The following is a 15,183-nucleotide window of genomic DNA, read 5'->3' on the forward strand; positions in this document are numbered from 1 at the left end:
ATTAAAAAAATTTGTTGCTTAAGAAATGATTACCGGAGTAGAGAGTCCGCATTGTTTACTAATCGACAGAGAACAATAAGATCGTCATTACAGTACTTAAACGGCCAATTGAACTTGTTCTTGGTTAATCAGTGACTTGTATGGTTGTAAAGCTGTAGCAACAGTGACGTTAACAAATTTTTCAGTCTGTTGTGGAGCACGACCAACAAAAGTAGATGGGTCCAATAGTTGGTCCAGTTTGCCCCAGATTGGCTTGAAGTATTCGGTCGACTTGATTCTTTGGATCAGGTCATTGTCACCACCTTCTTGTTTCACCACTGCGGACGCTTGGTGCGACAAAACACGGATCTCTTCGTGACAATCTTGTCTGGACCCTCCTTGCTCCACCATCGCCATAATAATATTTTCGGTAGCCATAAACGGCAATTCGGCCATGATACGACGCTCGATCACCTTTGGATACACGACGAGGCCAGACGTGATGTTCAGCAGCGTCGATAGCAAGATATCGGCCGTCAGGAATGCTTCTGGAATGGAGATTCTTCTAATTGCAGAGTCGTCCAAAGTTCTCTCAAACCACTGAACAGAGGCCGTTTGGAATGCGTCCTGGTACAACGAGCCAAGGTGACGCGACAACGAACACACACGCTCGCATCTCATAGGGTTCCGCTTGTAGGCCATGGCAGACGAACCGATCTGGCTCTTTTCGAATGGCTCCTCCATCTCCTTCAGATTGGCCAAAAGTCTAATGTCGGTAGCCATCTTGTGACATGAGGCTCCCAACGACGAGAGAGGATGCAACGCATCAATATCGATCTTTCTCGAGTACGTTTGTCCGGTACAAGGGTAAGCGTACTCGAATCCTAGTAGCTCAACCACTTTCTCGTCCAAGGCTTCCACCTTGTCGTGGTTGCCGTGGAACAGCGACAAGAACGAGGCCTGGGTTCCGGTGGTTCCCTTGACACCACGGAGTCCCAGATCGTCTCTGGCACGCTGCATGTTTCTGAGATCCCAGAGCAGCTCCTGGATCCACAAGGTGGCTCTTTTTCCAACAGTAGTGAGCTGGGCAGGCTGGAAATGGGTCCATCCCAAGACCGGCAGGTCTTTGTATTGCAGGGCGAACTGGGCCAGTCTGTTGATCACGTTCACCAACTTTGGGATCAGCACGTCGTAGGCGTCTCTCAGGAAAATGAGATCGGCATTATCAGTGACATAGCACGAGGTGGCTCCCAGATGGATGATTCCGGCAGCAGCAGGACAGGTGGACCCGAAAACATGGACGTGGGCCATCACGTCGTGTCTTACAATGGCCTCCTCTTTTTTGGCAGCCTCGATCTCCTCGTCGGTGATCTCGAGGTGCTTGGACATCTGCTCAATAGCTTCGTCAGTGACCACAGAAAGACCGAGAGATTGCTCGGCGATAGCCAGGTTGTACCACAGCTTTCTCCAGGTGGAGAATCTGTTACGCAGAGAGAAGATCTGGGACATCTCCTTCGACGCGTACCGCGACGACAGAGGGGTGGAGTAGGTATCGTTGGACATGATTAATGAAAATTAATTAAATTAATTTGACTCTGTAATATGTCTGATTAGGTAAGACCGTTTTGGGAACTGGGAGACGAGACCAGGGAAGGAAAACAACGGGGGAAGGAAATGAAGAGAGCGGGTGCTGTGTGGTCGATTGGGATGACTGGCAGTGGAGTTTGGATGTTGGTGGATACTTATGGTGTTCTATCCATCTGGCTATTTTGTGCTACCATATTTAAATTACACTGATTATTAAACTCGATCTGTCGGATCGTATAAATTAGAGTACCCGACAACATTGAAACAACAATCTTCAACAAGTCCAGCACCCCCCACGTCTCCACCAGTGCTCCTGCGCTTCGCCCCTTTCACCACCTTCCATTCCTGCTCCAGTTTTAAAAACCAACCCCTCCTCGCACCACCAGCCTGTACCTGCCTTAGCAAATTTCATCTTGTTTATTCTTAGCATGTCGTCTCAAACATCCACTGTTCCCAACGGGACTCTCAAGCCGGAAATGCCTGTTTCCGACAAGAAGAACAGAAAGCTGCGCAAGAAGGCCTCGCGTCCGCAGCCGGTGCTCAAGTTCGCCTGGATCGGCGGACATGTGGCCACAATCATCTTCAGTCTTGTGTACCTGGCCTACTACGTTACTCGCAAGTCGCACAAGCTGTTGATCCCTAGAATCTGCTACAGATTATCGTTCACCGGGGTCTGGATCAGCTACAGCGTTGCCATTGCGTCGCAATTCAACAGAAAGTCGCTTCCTTCGTACTTCACTCTCATGGCGACAGAAAACTTCCAGTACTTGGTGCTTTCTGTTGCGTGGTTCTTTGGCCGGTCGTCGTTCTTCAAGCTGGCTCCCTACATCTTGATCTCGACGCTGCAATTGGCCAGCCACTTCCACATCAAACCGATCCTCAAGGCTGACAGCTTGTTTGAAAAAGCAATTTTGTACGACCAGATCTTTGTGTTTGCGGTTTTGGTGGTGGACACTCTGCTCATGAGAGGCAACTCTGGGTTCGGTCTGGTGATCTACGCCATGTTCTTCTGGCTCAGATTGCTGTACAGTGAGGACACCCGGTTCTTCCTGTACTCTGTGATCAACAAGCTCGACTCGGTCATGTCCAAACAGAAAAACCCAAAGGTCGTGGAGACCTGGAGCGAGGTTAAGAAATTCCTCAGTATCAGACAGTCCAAGTTCGAGTCCGAGTACTTGGCCCAGTAACTACAGCTAAATAAGACAATCCAAACATTCGATCAGAAATTGAGCTTTTGGTAACTATATTATCTTCATAAAGGTTCAGAAGCAGAACTGAAGTAAAGTATTCATCATTGAATGTTGAATTGTCTCATTGTAATGTTTTACTAAACACGGCAACCAAACCTGACTCGTTAGTACTGGTTCAGATGGTGATGCATGTTTTCTCGGCTCATTGAATCGGAGATTATTCGCCTATGAATGATGTTATGGAAACAATCATCATCAGTACTTACAAGAAGAGTAAAGATTAGGGAGGTAAAAATTTTCAGACACAGCGATCCTTCTAGTATTGGCTGGACGGACTGTACCCCAGTGGAACCCGATTAGGCCTAAAGTGAGAAGACTGTATACAGGTGCCAACCGGCCGGTCCTACCATCTGACTTTACTCCTCAATACTCCTCCCGGATCCACCACCTACAACCGGTCTGCCCCGTCCAAACCTCACTACTACCCTCTGTTAATCTTCTGATCTTGTTGTATTATACTATCTACTCGGCAGTAGCACGAGTGTAAATGTATTGCTTGGAGTGCTTCAACACAGGCTTGATGATACCCTCCTCCTCAAGCTGCTTGAGAGCAACTCTGGCCAAAGAACCACCAATCTTCAATCTGTCAACCAAAATAGAAACGGAAACGAATCTGTATGTTGGCACTTCCTTCATGATTCTGTCGTATTTCTCTTGGTCCAACACAACAAGATGTTGTGCCTTGTCCTTAACCTTTCCCTTGGACCACTTCTTCTTAGACTTCTTACCACCAGCAAGAGCGGCAGCAGCCTTAGCTGCCTTGGATTGTTGAATCTTTGGAGGCATCTAGTTTGTTAGCAAGGATCTAATTCTTGTCACCTACTTTGTGTTATAATGTTGGCTATCGAAATAATTCAGACACACTAAAAAATTTTAACCACGCTTAGATAAGCAGGACCCCAACCCGCTGGTTTTTCCTCCCTAGCCCGCACATCAGGCACGTGACACCAGCCATGCCTGGCAAACACCCGTGCACCCACTACACCCAGCTTCCGAAACCAAGTCTTGTTTCACAGTTGAAACATTAAACACACATAAAAACGCGGTAACCCATTCGTGTTTGTGTACACGTCAATCGACTCGTGTTTTGTGAAAGCAGTATGGCCAAAAGAAGCAAAACCCAGCTCACCGCGGACAAGGCTCTTGCCGAGGACTTTGATAGTGACGAAGAACATTTCGAAGGTGCTAAGCGTGCTTCTGCCGATGTTCTAGCCTCGCGGCCCATTGCCAAGCTCAAACCTCGTGTCAAGCCTGCCAATGGTTTTGCCGCAGCCTCCAAGCCTGCCGGAGCGTTTAGTTTCCTTACTCCTTCTACAGACTCTGATAAACCTACCCAACCAGAAACAAAGGCCCCAGAAACCAATGTTGTGAGCGACCAGCCCACCCAGCTGAAGTCCTTGAATGCACTATTCTTACAGTCGATCAACAACTCGGTGGTGAAGAACCCGATTGCCGATTTGCGTCCGATTTTGACCAAGTACCAAGAATACTACGATAAGGTGATTAATAACAAGATTGCAGTGAAAAACGCCGAGGTGCCCAAGGTGGACGTTAAAGTGGACGCTGTGAAGAACAGCGAGTTCAAGTTCGGCACCGAGGACACCAAGTCGGACGAGGAAGACGAGGAAGACAAGCCTGTGGAAATTAAGGGCCCTGCTTTCACGCTGGATGCCCTGCCAAAATCCAAGGACTACGGGTTCAAGTTTGGTCGTGCTCCGCCACCAGACTCCGACTCGGACGACGACGTCAAGATCGAGGGCCCAACATTCCAGCTGTCCTCAGGAACTCAGATAAAGGACGATGTGTTCAAGTTCCCAAAGAAGGACGAACCAGCAGCAAAGCCAACAGAACAGCCAGCAGAGCAGCCAGCCGAGAAACCAGCATTCACCTTTGGCCAGTCCAAGCCCGCAGAGGCCGCTGTCCCGGCTTTTTCGTTTGGCAAGCCAGCCGAATCTGCGTTCGCCAAGCCAGCATTCTCATTCAACGCTCCGGCCAAAGAGGAGCCAAAGGCCTCTGAGCCCGAGCCCAGCTCCGAAACAGCATCCGCTCCGACCCCAGCGTTCTCGTTTGGCTCGTCATCTGCATTTTCGTTCTCCAAGCCGTCAGAGACCAAGCCTGAGGCTAAGGACGAGTCGCAGCCGGCCAAGCCTGTGTTTTCGTTCTCGGCCCCATCCAACGGGTTTAATTTCGGAGCCAGTGCACCTAAGCCAGCGGAGGCCGCCAATCCGTTTAGTTTCGGGTCCACCCCTGCTGCTGCTGCTGCTGCTCCTGCCACCTCGACGTTCAACTTCAACTTCTCTGCTCCCAAAACCGAGGAGTCCAAGCCCGCAGACACGGACAAGCCAGACGAGGAAGTCGAGCAGAACGACGACGTCAAGGGCGACTTTGCAGTCGTGAAGCTGTCGCAGAAAGTGGACACCAAAACGGGCGAAGAAAACGAGACGGTTGTTTACTCGAAGAAATCGAAAATCCTGCAGTTTGATGCCGCCAACAAGGACGACCCCTACAAGTCGATTGGGCTGGGCGAGCTGAAGGTGCTCAAGAACACAGAAACAGGAAAGGCGCGGATTCTGGTGCGTTCGGAGGGAGGCATGAACGTTATTCTGAACGTGGCCATTCTCAAGGACCTCAAGTACGAGCTTATTGGGAAGGGCAATTCGATCAGACTCCCAACGTTCACCGCGGACGGCAAGCTCGAGACATACATTGCGCGCGTCAAGACCGCGGACGATGGAAAAACGTTACTGGAAAAGGTGCAGAGCTGTCAATGACGTTTGTAAAATATGTAATACTAAGAGCTGCCCTGGCGTCTAAGGATGGTGCGCACGTCGCAGATGAACTCTGTGGCATCGCCCACGTCGAGGTATCTGTATCCGGACACTTTTGAGCGGTTCAGCAGGCTGAGACAGTCGTCGCCCAAAATCGTGCACACCTCTTCTTTGGTGCCGAGCAATTTATACTGCACTTTGCGAATAAGCGCGAGCAGCACGCGCAACAGGAACGTATCTCCTTCGAAGATGTAGATGTCCACCAGTCTGCTGCAGATGTCCATGTTGAGCATCTTGGAGAAGATGTTGGACACGGTTGGGGCCAATATTAGCTGCGGTTGCAGACCAATGTGTTCAAAGTGCTGGTGGATATTTGGGCTGGTCTTGGCGAGGAACTTGTCGAACTGCGCCACAATGTCCTGCAGGTACTCGAGATTCGTGTCTGTTTGGAGGTGGTACATCATCTTCTTGGACATGAGGCTGGTGAACATGCGCAGCGTGAGCGTTTCGTCGCGCAAATTGTAGTACAGCACGCAGATCAGGTTCACCAGGTGCGACACCTTGATTTCGCGGAACAGCGGGTCTGTGGACTCGCGCTGGCACAGCCGGAACGCCAGGATCGTGCGCAGAATCGAGTCGAACGCCTGGCCGTACTGGAACACCAGCAGGTTTGGGAACGCCTGCTGGATCAGCGCAGAGTACTCCTCCACGCTCTCTATCAATGTGTAGTTTTTGCTGTTGTCTCTAGCGAACTGCGCCGTGTCCAGCTTCGCAACCTTCAGGTCGCACGCCTTGTCGATGATCTCGTCCGCCTCGGAGAGATACTGCTGTGTCTGCTCCGTGGACAAGCTGGACCGGCCCATCTGTCTGATCCAGACTCTGGGACGCAGGTCTTTGGGCACGCCGCGCCACCACAGCTCGCGGGTCTCTGCGGAGCACACCAGGGCGTCGTAGTCGCGCAGAACGGTGCGCCACGTCTTGCGGTCGATGTCTGTCTGTTTTGCGAGCGCAGCCAGCTGTTTCTTGCGCTCCTCCAGCTTCTTCTGCTCCTTGTCCATCTGCGACTGCAGCAGCTGCTCGTAGTCCCGCGTGTGTTTCGATGCCTCGCGCGGGTCTTTTGGGGGCAAGTTCGTCTGCCGAGTCACCGTCAGATACCCCAATTTCTCCTTGGACACGTTTGGCGCAGAAACATGCTTGTAGCTGTTGAGCATCGAGATCCGTTGCAACGACTCGTTGATCTGCGGGTCCTCGTTTAGTCCAAGCAGCCGGGCCTCGTCGCTGAACTTGGCCTCGTCCTCCAGCAAGCTCAGCTCTGAACAGTCGGACGAGATGCTAAAAATGGAAGAAGCTCTGGTCTGGGGCGACCCGAAGCTCGATACGCTCGACGCGGACCGGCTGATTCTCAACGGACGCATCCTGGAAGGCCGGTACGCCTGGTCTCTCTGCGCAAGCGACTTGAGCGGCCTCGAGTACGGAACATTGTACACTATCAGGTCGTCAGGCAGCTCGTCGTCCGAGAGAAAATCGACTGCGTCCACCATATCCGACCCATGGAGCATCTCTGCGGTACGCGTGCGCTTCTTCTGGTTGAGTCTTAGTCGCTGAGACGGCGTGATCAACAAATTGACTTGCGAGTTTGTGTCCTGAGCCGATAATGTACAATTTGGCAGCAGCTTCTGCCTCGGAGCAGACCGCACGCTGCGCGCCCGCAAAGGAGCAGAATCAAGGGCAACGTCCTCAAAGGACTCCTGAATCACCTCCAACAACGACGGAAGAGACATAGCAAAGACACAAATTCCAAACTGGTGTAGCGTACTTATTCTTTACTTACTTCCGAATCGGGCAATTGCTAATTATAACTCGGCTGTGCAGCGACAAAAATTCCAACGCGACACAACGCGCATGGACGTGTCTGAGAATGAGCAAAGGGCCCTCTCCAACAATGGCATTTTCGTCTGGCCAGACCGTACAAGCGAACACAGGGCTCATGGAGCTGGAATTGTATGTACACGTAAATAGTCATTATTTATCGTTTTTGTTAAGGATCTTCTTGAATGCATTGCTCAGGAATGATTCGATTCTCTTCAAATTAGTCGGGTGCTCGCAGTTGGCGTCGGCGTCGGAGCTCGTGGTCTCGGCAACGTTTTCCAGCGGCTTCCAGTCCGGGTCGAGACGCTTGGCGGTCTTGTCGCCAAATGCGTCCGCTAGGGCCTCCAACAGCGCTGTCTGCGTAGCATTCTGCGGCTTGAGCGGAACAACGTTCAGAATCACCCGCAGGTCTCCTCTTCTGTTTCCCGCATACGGAACTCCTCTTTCTGGAATCGATATCACCTTGCCGTGCTCCGATCCCGCAGGAATCTTGATCTTGATCTTTTGGTCCTCCAGGGTCGGAATCTCCACCGTGCCTCCCAAGGCCGCAGTCGTCATTGGGATCTTGCAATTGTAGATTACGTGCACACCGTCCCTCACAAACTCCCGGTCAGGCAGAACTCTCACTCTGATGATCAAATCGCCGTTGCTCAGGATCGTTCCCTTGGACGTTGTGGCATGCGGAGCATTACCAGCACCGCTCACACGGATCCGCGATCCATCCTTGATTCCCTTTGGCAAGTTCACCTCGGTCTGCTTGTGCTGCTCCACAACTCCCTCGCCACGACAGTCTTTGCAAGCGTCCGAGGGATTGATGAACACACCGCTTCCTCCGCACGCCTTACACGTGGAGGCCATCTGGAATCCAGCCTGTAATTGGTACACTTGCGATCCTGTACCGTCACAGCTGCGACAGGTGCTCTTTTTGCTGTTCTTCTTGAGTCCCGATCCAGAGCATGTGTCACACTGACAAACAGCTCTGTAGTCCAGAGCAGCCCTGGTTCCGAAAATGGCCTCCCGGAACGTGATGGACTTGAGAATTTCAACGTCTTCTCCTTGGAAATGCTGCACACCCCCACGCTGTCTACCACCGCCACCCATTCCTCCAAACAGGTCCTCGAAATTGAAGCCAAATCCTTCAAACGGATTGCCACCGCCTTGGAACCCTCCAAACGGATTGCCGCCGTGAGCCCCACCGAACCCACCGGCTCCCGCGTTTGGATCAAATGCAGAAGCTCCAAATTGGTCGTACTGCTGTTTCTTCTGAGGGTCGCTCAATATGTCATACGCTTCTTGCAGCTGGTGGAACTTCTTCTCGGCTCCTTGTTCCTTGTTGATGTCTGGGTGGTATTTCTTGGCGAGCTTGTAGTACGCCTTCTTGATATCGGAGGCCGAAGCACTCTCGTTCACTCCCAACGTCTTGTACGGATCATCCAAGAAACTGGGTCTTGAACTATGAAACTGTCTATGAACTGAGCTGAACCCATTGAACATCCCACATCTCACTGGTCTGAGGTGGGAGTACCGGGAAACAAGCCGAGAGGGTAATCTAACTTTGAGTATATTCATATATTCAACAAGGTAGACTCTCTTGTCAGAATTTCCTTTGTGATTTTTATTGAATATTTTTCTCTCTAATAGTACAAAAAATAAAGTAAGCGTCCCGGGGCTTCGTAACCCCACAATGTTTCTAGAACAATCAGGACTCAAAGGCCTGTGCCACCAAGTCTTTCAACTCGTTAGTGGCATCTTCAGGGTTCTCCGTGCGAACCGCAGGCGCATTCTTCTGGATGTCTTTATCGCGCTCGTTGTTGGCCCCAAACAAATTATTGATGATATCTTCGTAGCTCGAGTCTGTTCCCTCGTCTGTCTTTTTAGGTTTCGATGCAGCCTGCGACGGTCTCGAGACACCTGTTTGCAAGTTTGCGTGGCGGTTTCCTGCCTTTGGTCTCTCCACCTTGGCCGCAGACCGGTTCGAATCGTGCGAGTAGCCCCGGTCAGACTCTCCTGTCACCTTCACCAAATACTCAGGAAGCTCCAAGCCGTTCTTCAGGTAGTACATCTTCCAGTTTCTGGCCTTGTCCTTCAGTTGCAACGTTGTTCTGTTCTTCAATGCTTCACTCAGAGACCCTCCCGGTCCGTACAGTTCCAAAATAGCTGTCCATTGGGTTCCCTTGAGCTTCAAGCCGTCTCTAAGTGCCTCCTCTTCCTCCTGACTCCAAACACGACGGAAAGTTGTTGGCCTGCTTTGACGGTAGCTTCTGGACTTTTTGGTCTTGTGTTCCTCTTCTTCTGTCTTGTCGGTGACCACCTCTTTCCCTTCCTCGTCGTACTGTCGTTTGGCCGTGACAGATTCTGCTCCCAGCTTGAGTCTGGTCAATTCCTTGGTGATTTTACCCTTTGGCCCCCAAATCAAGAATCCAACGTTCTTGGAGACATATTCCAGCAAATCATTGAGGAACTTGATCCACTCATACTTCTCCATCAATGAGTCATCCTCCTTGACCTTCATTAAATTCTCCTTCCTGGACTCGCATCTTGCGAGGAAATCCAGCTCTGCGGGTGTGAACAACGTGGAGTTTCGCACAATTGGTTGTTTAGTGGCATCGAAGTCTGGCTGTTTTCTCTTCAGCAGCACCTCGTCCAAGTTGTCTGGGAACAGGTCCTTGATGATCTCGTCTTTGGAACGGTCGCCCAGCTCAATTGCCGAAATGAAAGCTTGCGTTTTCAGCTCAAGAAACAAAATGGCATGCGACTTGAGGAACTTGGTTTGGTTGTTTGGAGCTCTGCTGCTTTGGGAGAAGGGGAACGACGAGCTCAACAACGTCGATTGTAATGTGTTATCCTGTTTGAGATTAGAAAGCGATCTGGTTGGGTCCAAGTTCTGCGGTGGACAGAAAACGTCTAGGAATGCCTCGTTTAAAAAAAAGAATCCCAGATCGATCAGCCCAAGCGTGGCTAGCAAAAAGGTGGCAAGGTTCACTTTACGAAGCGTACCTTCAATGGTGTCCTCTTTGCCGCGGAAGAAATCTGGAGCGGCCTCGCCATATTTCCAAACACCAAAAGTGACATTTTCCAAGGTGAAAAACGGACTTTCTTCAGAATTGTACACTCTTTTTGTTGTTTCGAACAGCTCGATCAAATTGCCAAAGGCAATACCTGCGAAAGAATCACGATTGGAAACCAGTTCCATTATCTTCTGGTACGGTCCTTGCGAGATGATTCTCAGGATTTGCGTTGCCAAGTTGTCCAGAACAGGCAGGGTGTTTATGAGCAGTTGAATATTGAACGATAAATGCTGTGGGGCGGTGAAGGTAAGCGGAAGAGCGGCGAGCTGGGCGTGAACAACATCCACCGGTGCGATCACCGACTGCTGATTACGCATAAGCTCTCTGTAAGCTTTCAAAGCAGGCGACTCACTGGTCTCTCGCACCAACTCTGAGGTGTTTGGGATAGACAATCCTTTGAAGTTCGTAGTTTCGCTTGATAAGAGCGCAAGAGCCGGATCCAAGTTCCGATTAGCGGGCTTGTTCTCCTTGTTGTCGGTAGAAGCAATGTCATGCGAAGGCTCAACCGGGGCATTCGAGTGGTCCTGTTCCGGCTGCTGATCCTCAAGCTGTGGGTCTGTGGTTTCCTGCTTGACCTCGTCCTTGTCGTCCTTGTGTTCTGCATCCTGGTCGCCAATGATCTTCTGGAAATGAATGTTCAGCTCCTCGTCGTTAAGCTGCTCGATATTATCGAATCTGAAGCCAGGCAATTGCGACGTCAGCAGCTCGAGCTGCTGCTGGTCTATGTTCTCGTTTTCTGTCTCGAGCTCCTTAGTAATCTGCGGGTCTATCACGGGCGACTTCGGCGGCTCAGAAGGCCCGGTTTGCTTGTCGTCGGCCATGCTCTAACAAGTTCACGCAATAAACAATACAAAACGATATTTAAAATTTTATCAACACACCTCTGCACCCGGCCCGGTGAAGATAGTTTGGTGCACGGGTGTCACGCGTCAATTACACTGCTGAATTCGGATAATTAATTTCTTTCAGACGTGTTTCAGCGAAAAACTCTTCCCAGTGTTCTTCTCATGTCGTTTGAAAGGGCAGATACTTTCAGCACTTCGGTGCTTCCTGGCGAGACCGTCAGTGACGACCAGTTCAGTGAGATCATCAAGGCATTCAAGCGGTTCATCTTGGAGTTCCGCGTGGACAACCAGTTTATCTACAGAGATCAGCTCCGTGAGAACATTTTGGTGAAGCAGTTCCAGTTGACTGTGCACAACGAGCACTTGATCAGCTACAATGACGAGCTCAACAAGAAGTTGATGGACGACCCAACAGAGATGGTTCCTTTGTTCGAGAGAGCCATTACGGAGATTGCCAGACGGATCATTTATATTTCCAACGAAGAGGCTCCAACCAGTTTCCCGATTTGCCAGCTGATTTTGCTCTCGAACGACAACAAGCTCTCCATCAGAAACCTCGATGCGGAGCACATTTCCAAGATCGTCAAGATCTCCGGAATCATCATCTCTGCCTCCACGCTGCACTCCAGGGCCACCGAGGTGAGTTTGATGTGTCGGTCTTGTCGTCACACGATGAAGATCCGGGTTCCGTCTTCGTTCGGATCAGTTCAGACTCCAAAAACGTGTCAGTCGGCCCAACAGCCAAACGGTGAGAGAAATCAGTGTCCACCAGATCCGTACATTATTGTTCATGATAAGTCTACTTTTATCGACCAGCAGGTGCTCAAATTGCAGGAAACCACCGACATGGTGCCAATTGGAGAGATGCCGCGGCACATTCTGCTCAGCGTCGACAGAAGTCTGTGCAACCGCGTGATTCCCGGAACCAGATGCGACGTTGTTGGAATTTACTCGATCTACCAGGCCAAGGTGAGAAACGGGCCTTCGGCCAACAATGTGGCTATCAGAAACCCGTACATGAACGTGCTGGGGATCCAGGCCGACAGAGACGCCGAGACGGGCGGTCTAAGCTCGGTTTTCACCGAGGAAGAGGAGGAAGAGTTCCTTGCTCTTGCCAGATCAGACAACCTGTACGAACGGTTCTCGTCCTCTATTGCTCCGTCCATTTACGGTAACACAGACATCAAGAAGGCCATCACGTGTCTGCTGATGGGCGGGTCCAAGAAACTGCTTCCGGACGGCATGCGACTCAGAGGAGATATCAACGTTCTGTTGCTTGGAGACCCGGGAACGGCCAAGTCGCAGCTGCTGAAGTTTGTGGAGAAAGTGTCGCCAATTTCTCTGTACACCTCGGGTAAAGGTTCCTCTGCCGCTGGTTTGACTGCCTCGGTGCAGAGAGACCCAAACACCAGAGACTTCTACCTGGAAGGAGGAGCGATGGTGCTTGCTGACGGAGGAGTCGTTTGCATTGACGAGTTCGACAAGATGCGCGACGAGGACCGGGTGGCTATCCACGAGGCCATGGAACAGCAGACAATCTCGATCGCCAAGGCCGGTATCACGACCGTGCTGAACTCGCGGACGTCTGTGCTTGCGGCTGCCAACCCGATTTTTGGCCGCTACGACGACATGAAGTCTCCTGGCGAGAACATCGATTTCCAAACGACCATTCTGTCGCGTTTCGACATGATCTTCATCGTCAAGGACGAACACAACCAGCAGCGGGATGAGGCTATCGCGCATCACGTGATGAACATCCACACGAACGGCGGCTCTGCAGAGCAGCAGGTGGAGGGAGAGATCTCTCTTGACAAGATGAAGCGGTACATCCAGTACTGCAAAGTGAAGTGTGCTCCGCGGCTGTCGTACGAGGCAAGCGAGATGCTGTCGTCGCACTTTGTTGGTATCAGAAAAGAGGTGAAGAATAAGGAGTCGCATTCCACGGAACGGTCTTCGATCCCAATCACAGTGAGACAGCTCGAGGCTATCATTAGAATCACCGAGTCGCTCGCCAAGCTGGAATTGGCCCCGATCGCTACTGAAAGACACGTCGAGGAGGCCATCCGACTTTTCAACGCTTCGACAATGGACGCTGTCAACGAGGGCAGCTCCGACAACGCGCAAATCACGTCCGAGATCCACAAGATCGAGGGCGAGATCAAACGGAGACTCCCGCTTGGCTGGTCCACGTCGTACGCCACGCTCAGAAGACAGTTCGTGGAGAAAGGAAGCTACTCGCTGGCGGCTTTGGAGAAAGCCCTGAATATTCTTGAGCGTAAGGAGACTATACAGTTGAGACACCAGCGCTCCAACGTGTTTAGATGTGGTGTGTAGTAAGAATAATGTCGCTGATAAAAGTAATGGTGCACGTTCACACAATCACGTGGAACCCTTCTTTTCCCTTGCTGATTCCAGCAAGCACGATCTTGCTGATCTCGTCCGGGTCGCTGGTGATGCCCGTCAGGTTCTCGTGGCCCGTCTCGGTTACCAGAATGTCGTCCTCAATACGCACTCCGCCAATGTACATATACTTGTCCACGATCTCCTGCTGGATGAACTTGTTGAGCTTCGGGTCCTTCAGAGCAGGAGCCATCAGGAACGGCGAGAAGTAAATGCCCGGCTCGTTCGTCACCACCATGCCTGCCTGCAAAGGTCTGCGCACTCGCAAGTATGCCAGCATCTTGTTTGGATCCTCGTAGTTTGCTCTTCCACCAACGTCGTGGGTGTCCAGGCCAAGCAAATGGCCCAGTCCGTGCGGGAAGAAACAGGTGGACACTCCAGACTTGAAGATCTCGTCCTCGTTGCCGACAAAGATGCCCAGATCCAAGAAGTTCTTGATCAGCACCTTGTGCGCCAGGAAGTGGACATCCTCCCACTGCGCACCGGGCCGGATCTGGGCCATGCACTGGGTCTGCATGTCCAGAACCGCGTTGTAGATCTCGAGGTGCTCCTTGGTCCACTTACCGTTAATCGGGAAACATCTGGTCACGTCGGCAGCGTAGCACTCCCACTCGGCACCGGCGTCGATCAGCACACTTTCCTTACCGGCCATGTCCTGGTCGTTCTTGATGTAGTGCAACGTGCCGCAGTTTGGTCCCGAGCAGCAGATTGGGTCGTAAGCAGAGAACTTGGATCCTTGACGGATCGAGTGATACAGGAACTCTGCGTGGATGTGGCCCTCGTTCTTCTCTATTGGAAGTGCAGACATCACTGCCAAATGCGAGTTGTCGGTGATTTTGGCAGCCTTGCGCAAAAGCTCGATCTCAAACGAGTCTTTGATCAGCCGGGCCTCGTCCAGAGCGTAGAAGAAATGCTTGTCGCCTGGAATCACGTACTTGGCAAATGACGACTTAGCGTACTCGTCCGTGTCGGTGGTGAAGATCTTGGTGCCCGACTCGGCCAATTCCTTCAACACAGTGTCCACGACACTGGCATACAGCACCTCGTCCACGTCGTACTTCTGAACAGCCTCCTCGGGGAACAGAGGCAGACCGCTCCACATGATGTCGTCCTCGTCCACGTCGGGCAAGAACAGCGTCAACTTGTCAATGTGGGTCTGGTACAGGATGTAACATCCACTGATTTGGTTCACTCCCGATAAGTAGTAGAAGTACCTGTTCTGTCTCAATGGGCCAGGCATGTCGCAATAAGGGTACAATTTAAGCTTCGAGCCGGCAATGAAATAAGCGGCCTTCGTCTTGGATTGCTTGGAGAAGAAATGCTCCGTCACCTTTCTGGCGTGCGCTTTAGCTGGATACATTATGAAAAGACGGCACTTTGTGATTACAACAAGAAAAAAAAAGATACCCACAAAAAT

The 15,183-nt window shown here is 51.3% G+C and overlaps 13 protein-coding genes across 13 annotated transcripts; 5 read left to right on the plus strand and 8 right to left on the minus strand.

Moving 5' to 3' along the window:
• Positions 1-96: 96 nt before the first annotated feature.
• OGAPHI_005361 (uncharacterized protein) lies at positions 97-1,542 on the minus strand (the record flags this gene model as incomplete). Its single annotated transcript, XM_046206537.1, has 1 exon — positions 97-1,542. One exon carries the CDS (start codon positions 1,540-1,542, stop codon positions 97-99), a length of 1,446 nt encoding a protein of 481 aa, XP_046059794.1.
• OGAPHI_005362 (uncharacterized protein) lies at positions 680-2,753 on the plus strand (the record flags this gene model as incomplete). Its single annotated transcript, XM_046206538.1, has 3 exons — positions 680-754; positions 871-1,528; positions 1,849-2,753. The coding sequence occupies 3 exons, from the start codon at positions 680-682 to the stop codon at positions 2,751-2,753; spliced, it is 1,638 nt and encodes a 545-aa protein (XP_046059795.1).
• Positions 2,223-2,781, minus strand: OGAPHI_005363 (uncharacterized protein; the record flags this gene model as incomplete). The annotated part of the gene is made up of 2 exons (XM_046206539.1): positions 2,223-2,615; positions 2,758-2,781. The coding sequence occupies 2 exons, from the start codon at positions 2,779-2,781 to the stop codon at positions 2,223-2,225; spliced, it is 417 nt and encodes a 138-aa protein (XP_046059796.1).
• A 497-nt stretch (positions 2,782-3,278) lies between these two features.
• On the minus strand, positions 3,279-3,602 carry OGAPHI_005364 (uncharacterized protein; the record flags this gene model as incomplete). The annotated part of the gene is made up of 1 exon (XM_046206540.1): positions 3,279-3,602. The coding sequence occupies one exon, from the start codon at positions 3,600-3,602 to the stop codon at positions 3,279-3,281; it is 324 nt and encodes a 107-aa protein (XP_046059797.1).
• A 314-nt stretch (positions 3,603-3,916) lies between these two features.
• On the plus strand, positions 3,917-5,587 carry OGAPHI_005365 (uncharacterized protein; the record flags this gene model as incomplete). Its single annotated transcript, XM_046206541.1, has 1 exon — positions 3,917-5,587. One exon carries the CDS (start codon positions 3,917-3,919, stop codon positions 5,585-5,587), a length of 1,671 nt encoding a protein of 556 aa, XP_046059798.1.
• Positions 4,603-5,433, minus strand: OGAPHI_005366 (uncharacterized protein; the record flags this gene model as incomplete). Its single annotated transcript, XM_046206542.1, has 2 exons — positions 4,603-5,215; positions 5,324-5,433. The coding sequence occupies 2 exons, from the start codon at positions 5,431-5,433 to the stop codon at positions 4,603-4,605; spliced, it is 723 nt and encodes a 240-aa protein (XP_046059799.1).
• A 20-nt stretch (positions 5,588-5,607) lies between the features above and the next one.
• OGAPHI_005367 (uncharacterized protein) lies at positions 5,608-7,365 on the minus strand (the record flags this gene model as incomplete). Its single annotated transcript, XM_046206543.1, has 1 exon — positions 5,608-7,365. One exon carries the CDS (start codon positions 7,363-7,365, stop codon positions 5,608-5,610), a length of 1,758 nt encoding a protein of 585 aa, XP_046059800.1.
• OGAPHI_005368 (uncharacterized protein) lies at positions 6,914-10,734 on the plus strand (the record flags this gene model as incomplete). The annotated part of the gene is made up of 4 exons (XM_046206545.1): positions 6,914-7,150; positions 7,457-7,595; positions 8,370-8,800; positions 9,712-10,734. 4 exons carry the CDS (start codon positions 6,914-6,916, stop codon positions 10,732-10,734), a joined length of 1,830 nt encoding a protein of 609 aa, XP_046059801.1.
• Positions 7,607-9,022, minus strand: OGAPHI_005369 (uncharacterized protein; the record flags this gene model as incomplete). The annotated part of the gene is made up of 1 exon (XM_046206546.1): positions 7,607-9,022. The coding sequence occupies one exon, from the start codon at positions 9,020-9,022 to the stop codon at positions 7,607-7,609; it is 1,416 nt and encodes a 471-aa protein (XP_046059802.1).
• Positions 9,153-11,342, minus strand: OGAPHI_005370 (uncharacterized protein; the record flags this gene model as incomplete). The annotated part of the gene is made up of 1 exon (XM_046206547.1): positions 9,153-11,342. One exon carries the CDS (start codon positions 11,340-11,342, stop codon positions 9,153-9,155), a length of 2,190 nt encoding a protein of 729 aa, XP_046059803.1.
• Positions 11,343-11,528: 186 nt separating this feature from the next.
• OGAPHI_005371 (uncharacterized protein) lies at positions 11,529-13,700 on the plus strand (the record flags this gene model as incomplete). The annotated part of the gene is made up of 1 exon (XM_046206548.1): positions 11,529-13,700. One exon carries the CDS (start codon positions 11,529-11,531, stop codon positions 13,698-13,700), a length of 2,172 nt encoding a protein of 723 aa, XP_046059804.1.
• Positions 13,701-13,737: 37 nt separating this feature from the next.
• On the minus strand, positions 13,738-15,126 carry OGAPHI_005372 (uncharacterized protein; the record flags this gene model as incomplete). The annotated part of the gene is made up of 1 exon (XM_046206549.1): positions 13,738-15,126. One exon carries the CDS (start codon positions 15,124-15,126, stop codon positions 13,738-13,740), a length of 1,389 nt encoding a protein of 462 aa, XP_046059805.1.
• OGAPHI_005373 (uncharacterized protein) lies at positions 14,107-14,712 on the plus strand (the record flags this gene model as incomplete). Its single annotated transcript, XM_046206550.1, has 1 exon — positions 14,107-14,712. The coding sequence occupies one exon, from the start codon at positions 14,107-14,109 to the stop codon at positions 14,710-14,712; it is 606 nt and encodes a 201-aa protein (XP_046059806.1).
• Positions 15,127-15,183: the final 57 nt, after the last annotated feature.

This window comes from Ogataea philodendri (genome assembly GCF_020536065.1).
Source record: "Ogataea philodendri strain CBS6075 chromosome Unknown scaffold20, whole genome shotgun sequence".
NCBI classification, from domain to species: Eukaryota; Fungi; Ascomycota; class Pichiomycetes; order Pichiales; family Pichiaceae; genus Ogataea; species Ogataea philodendri.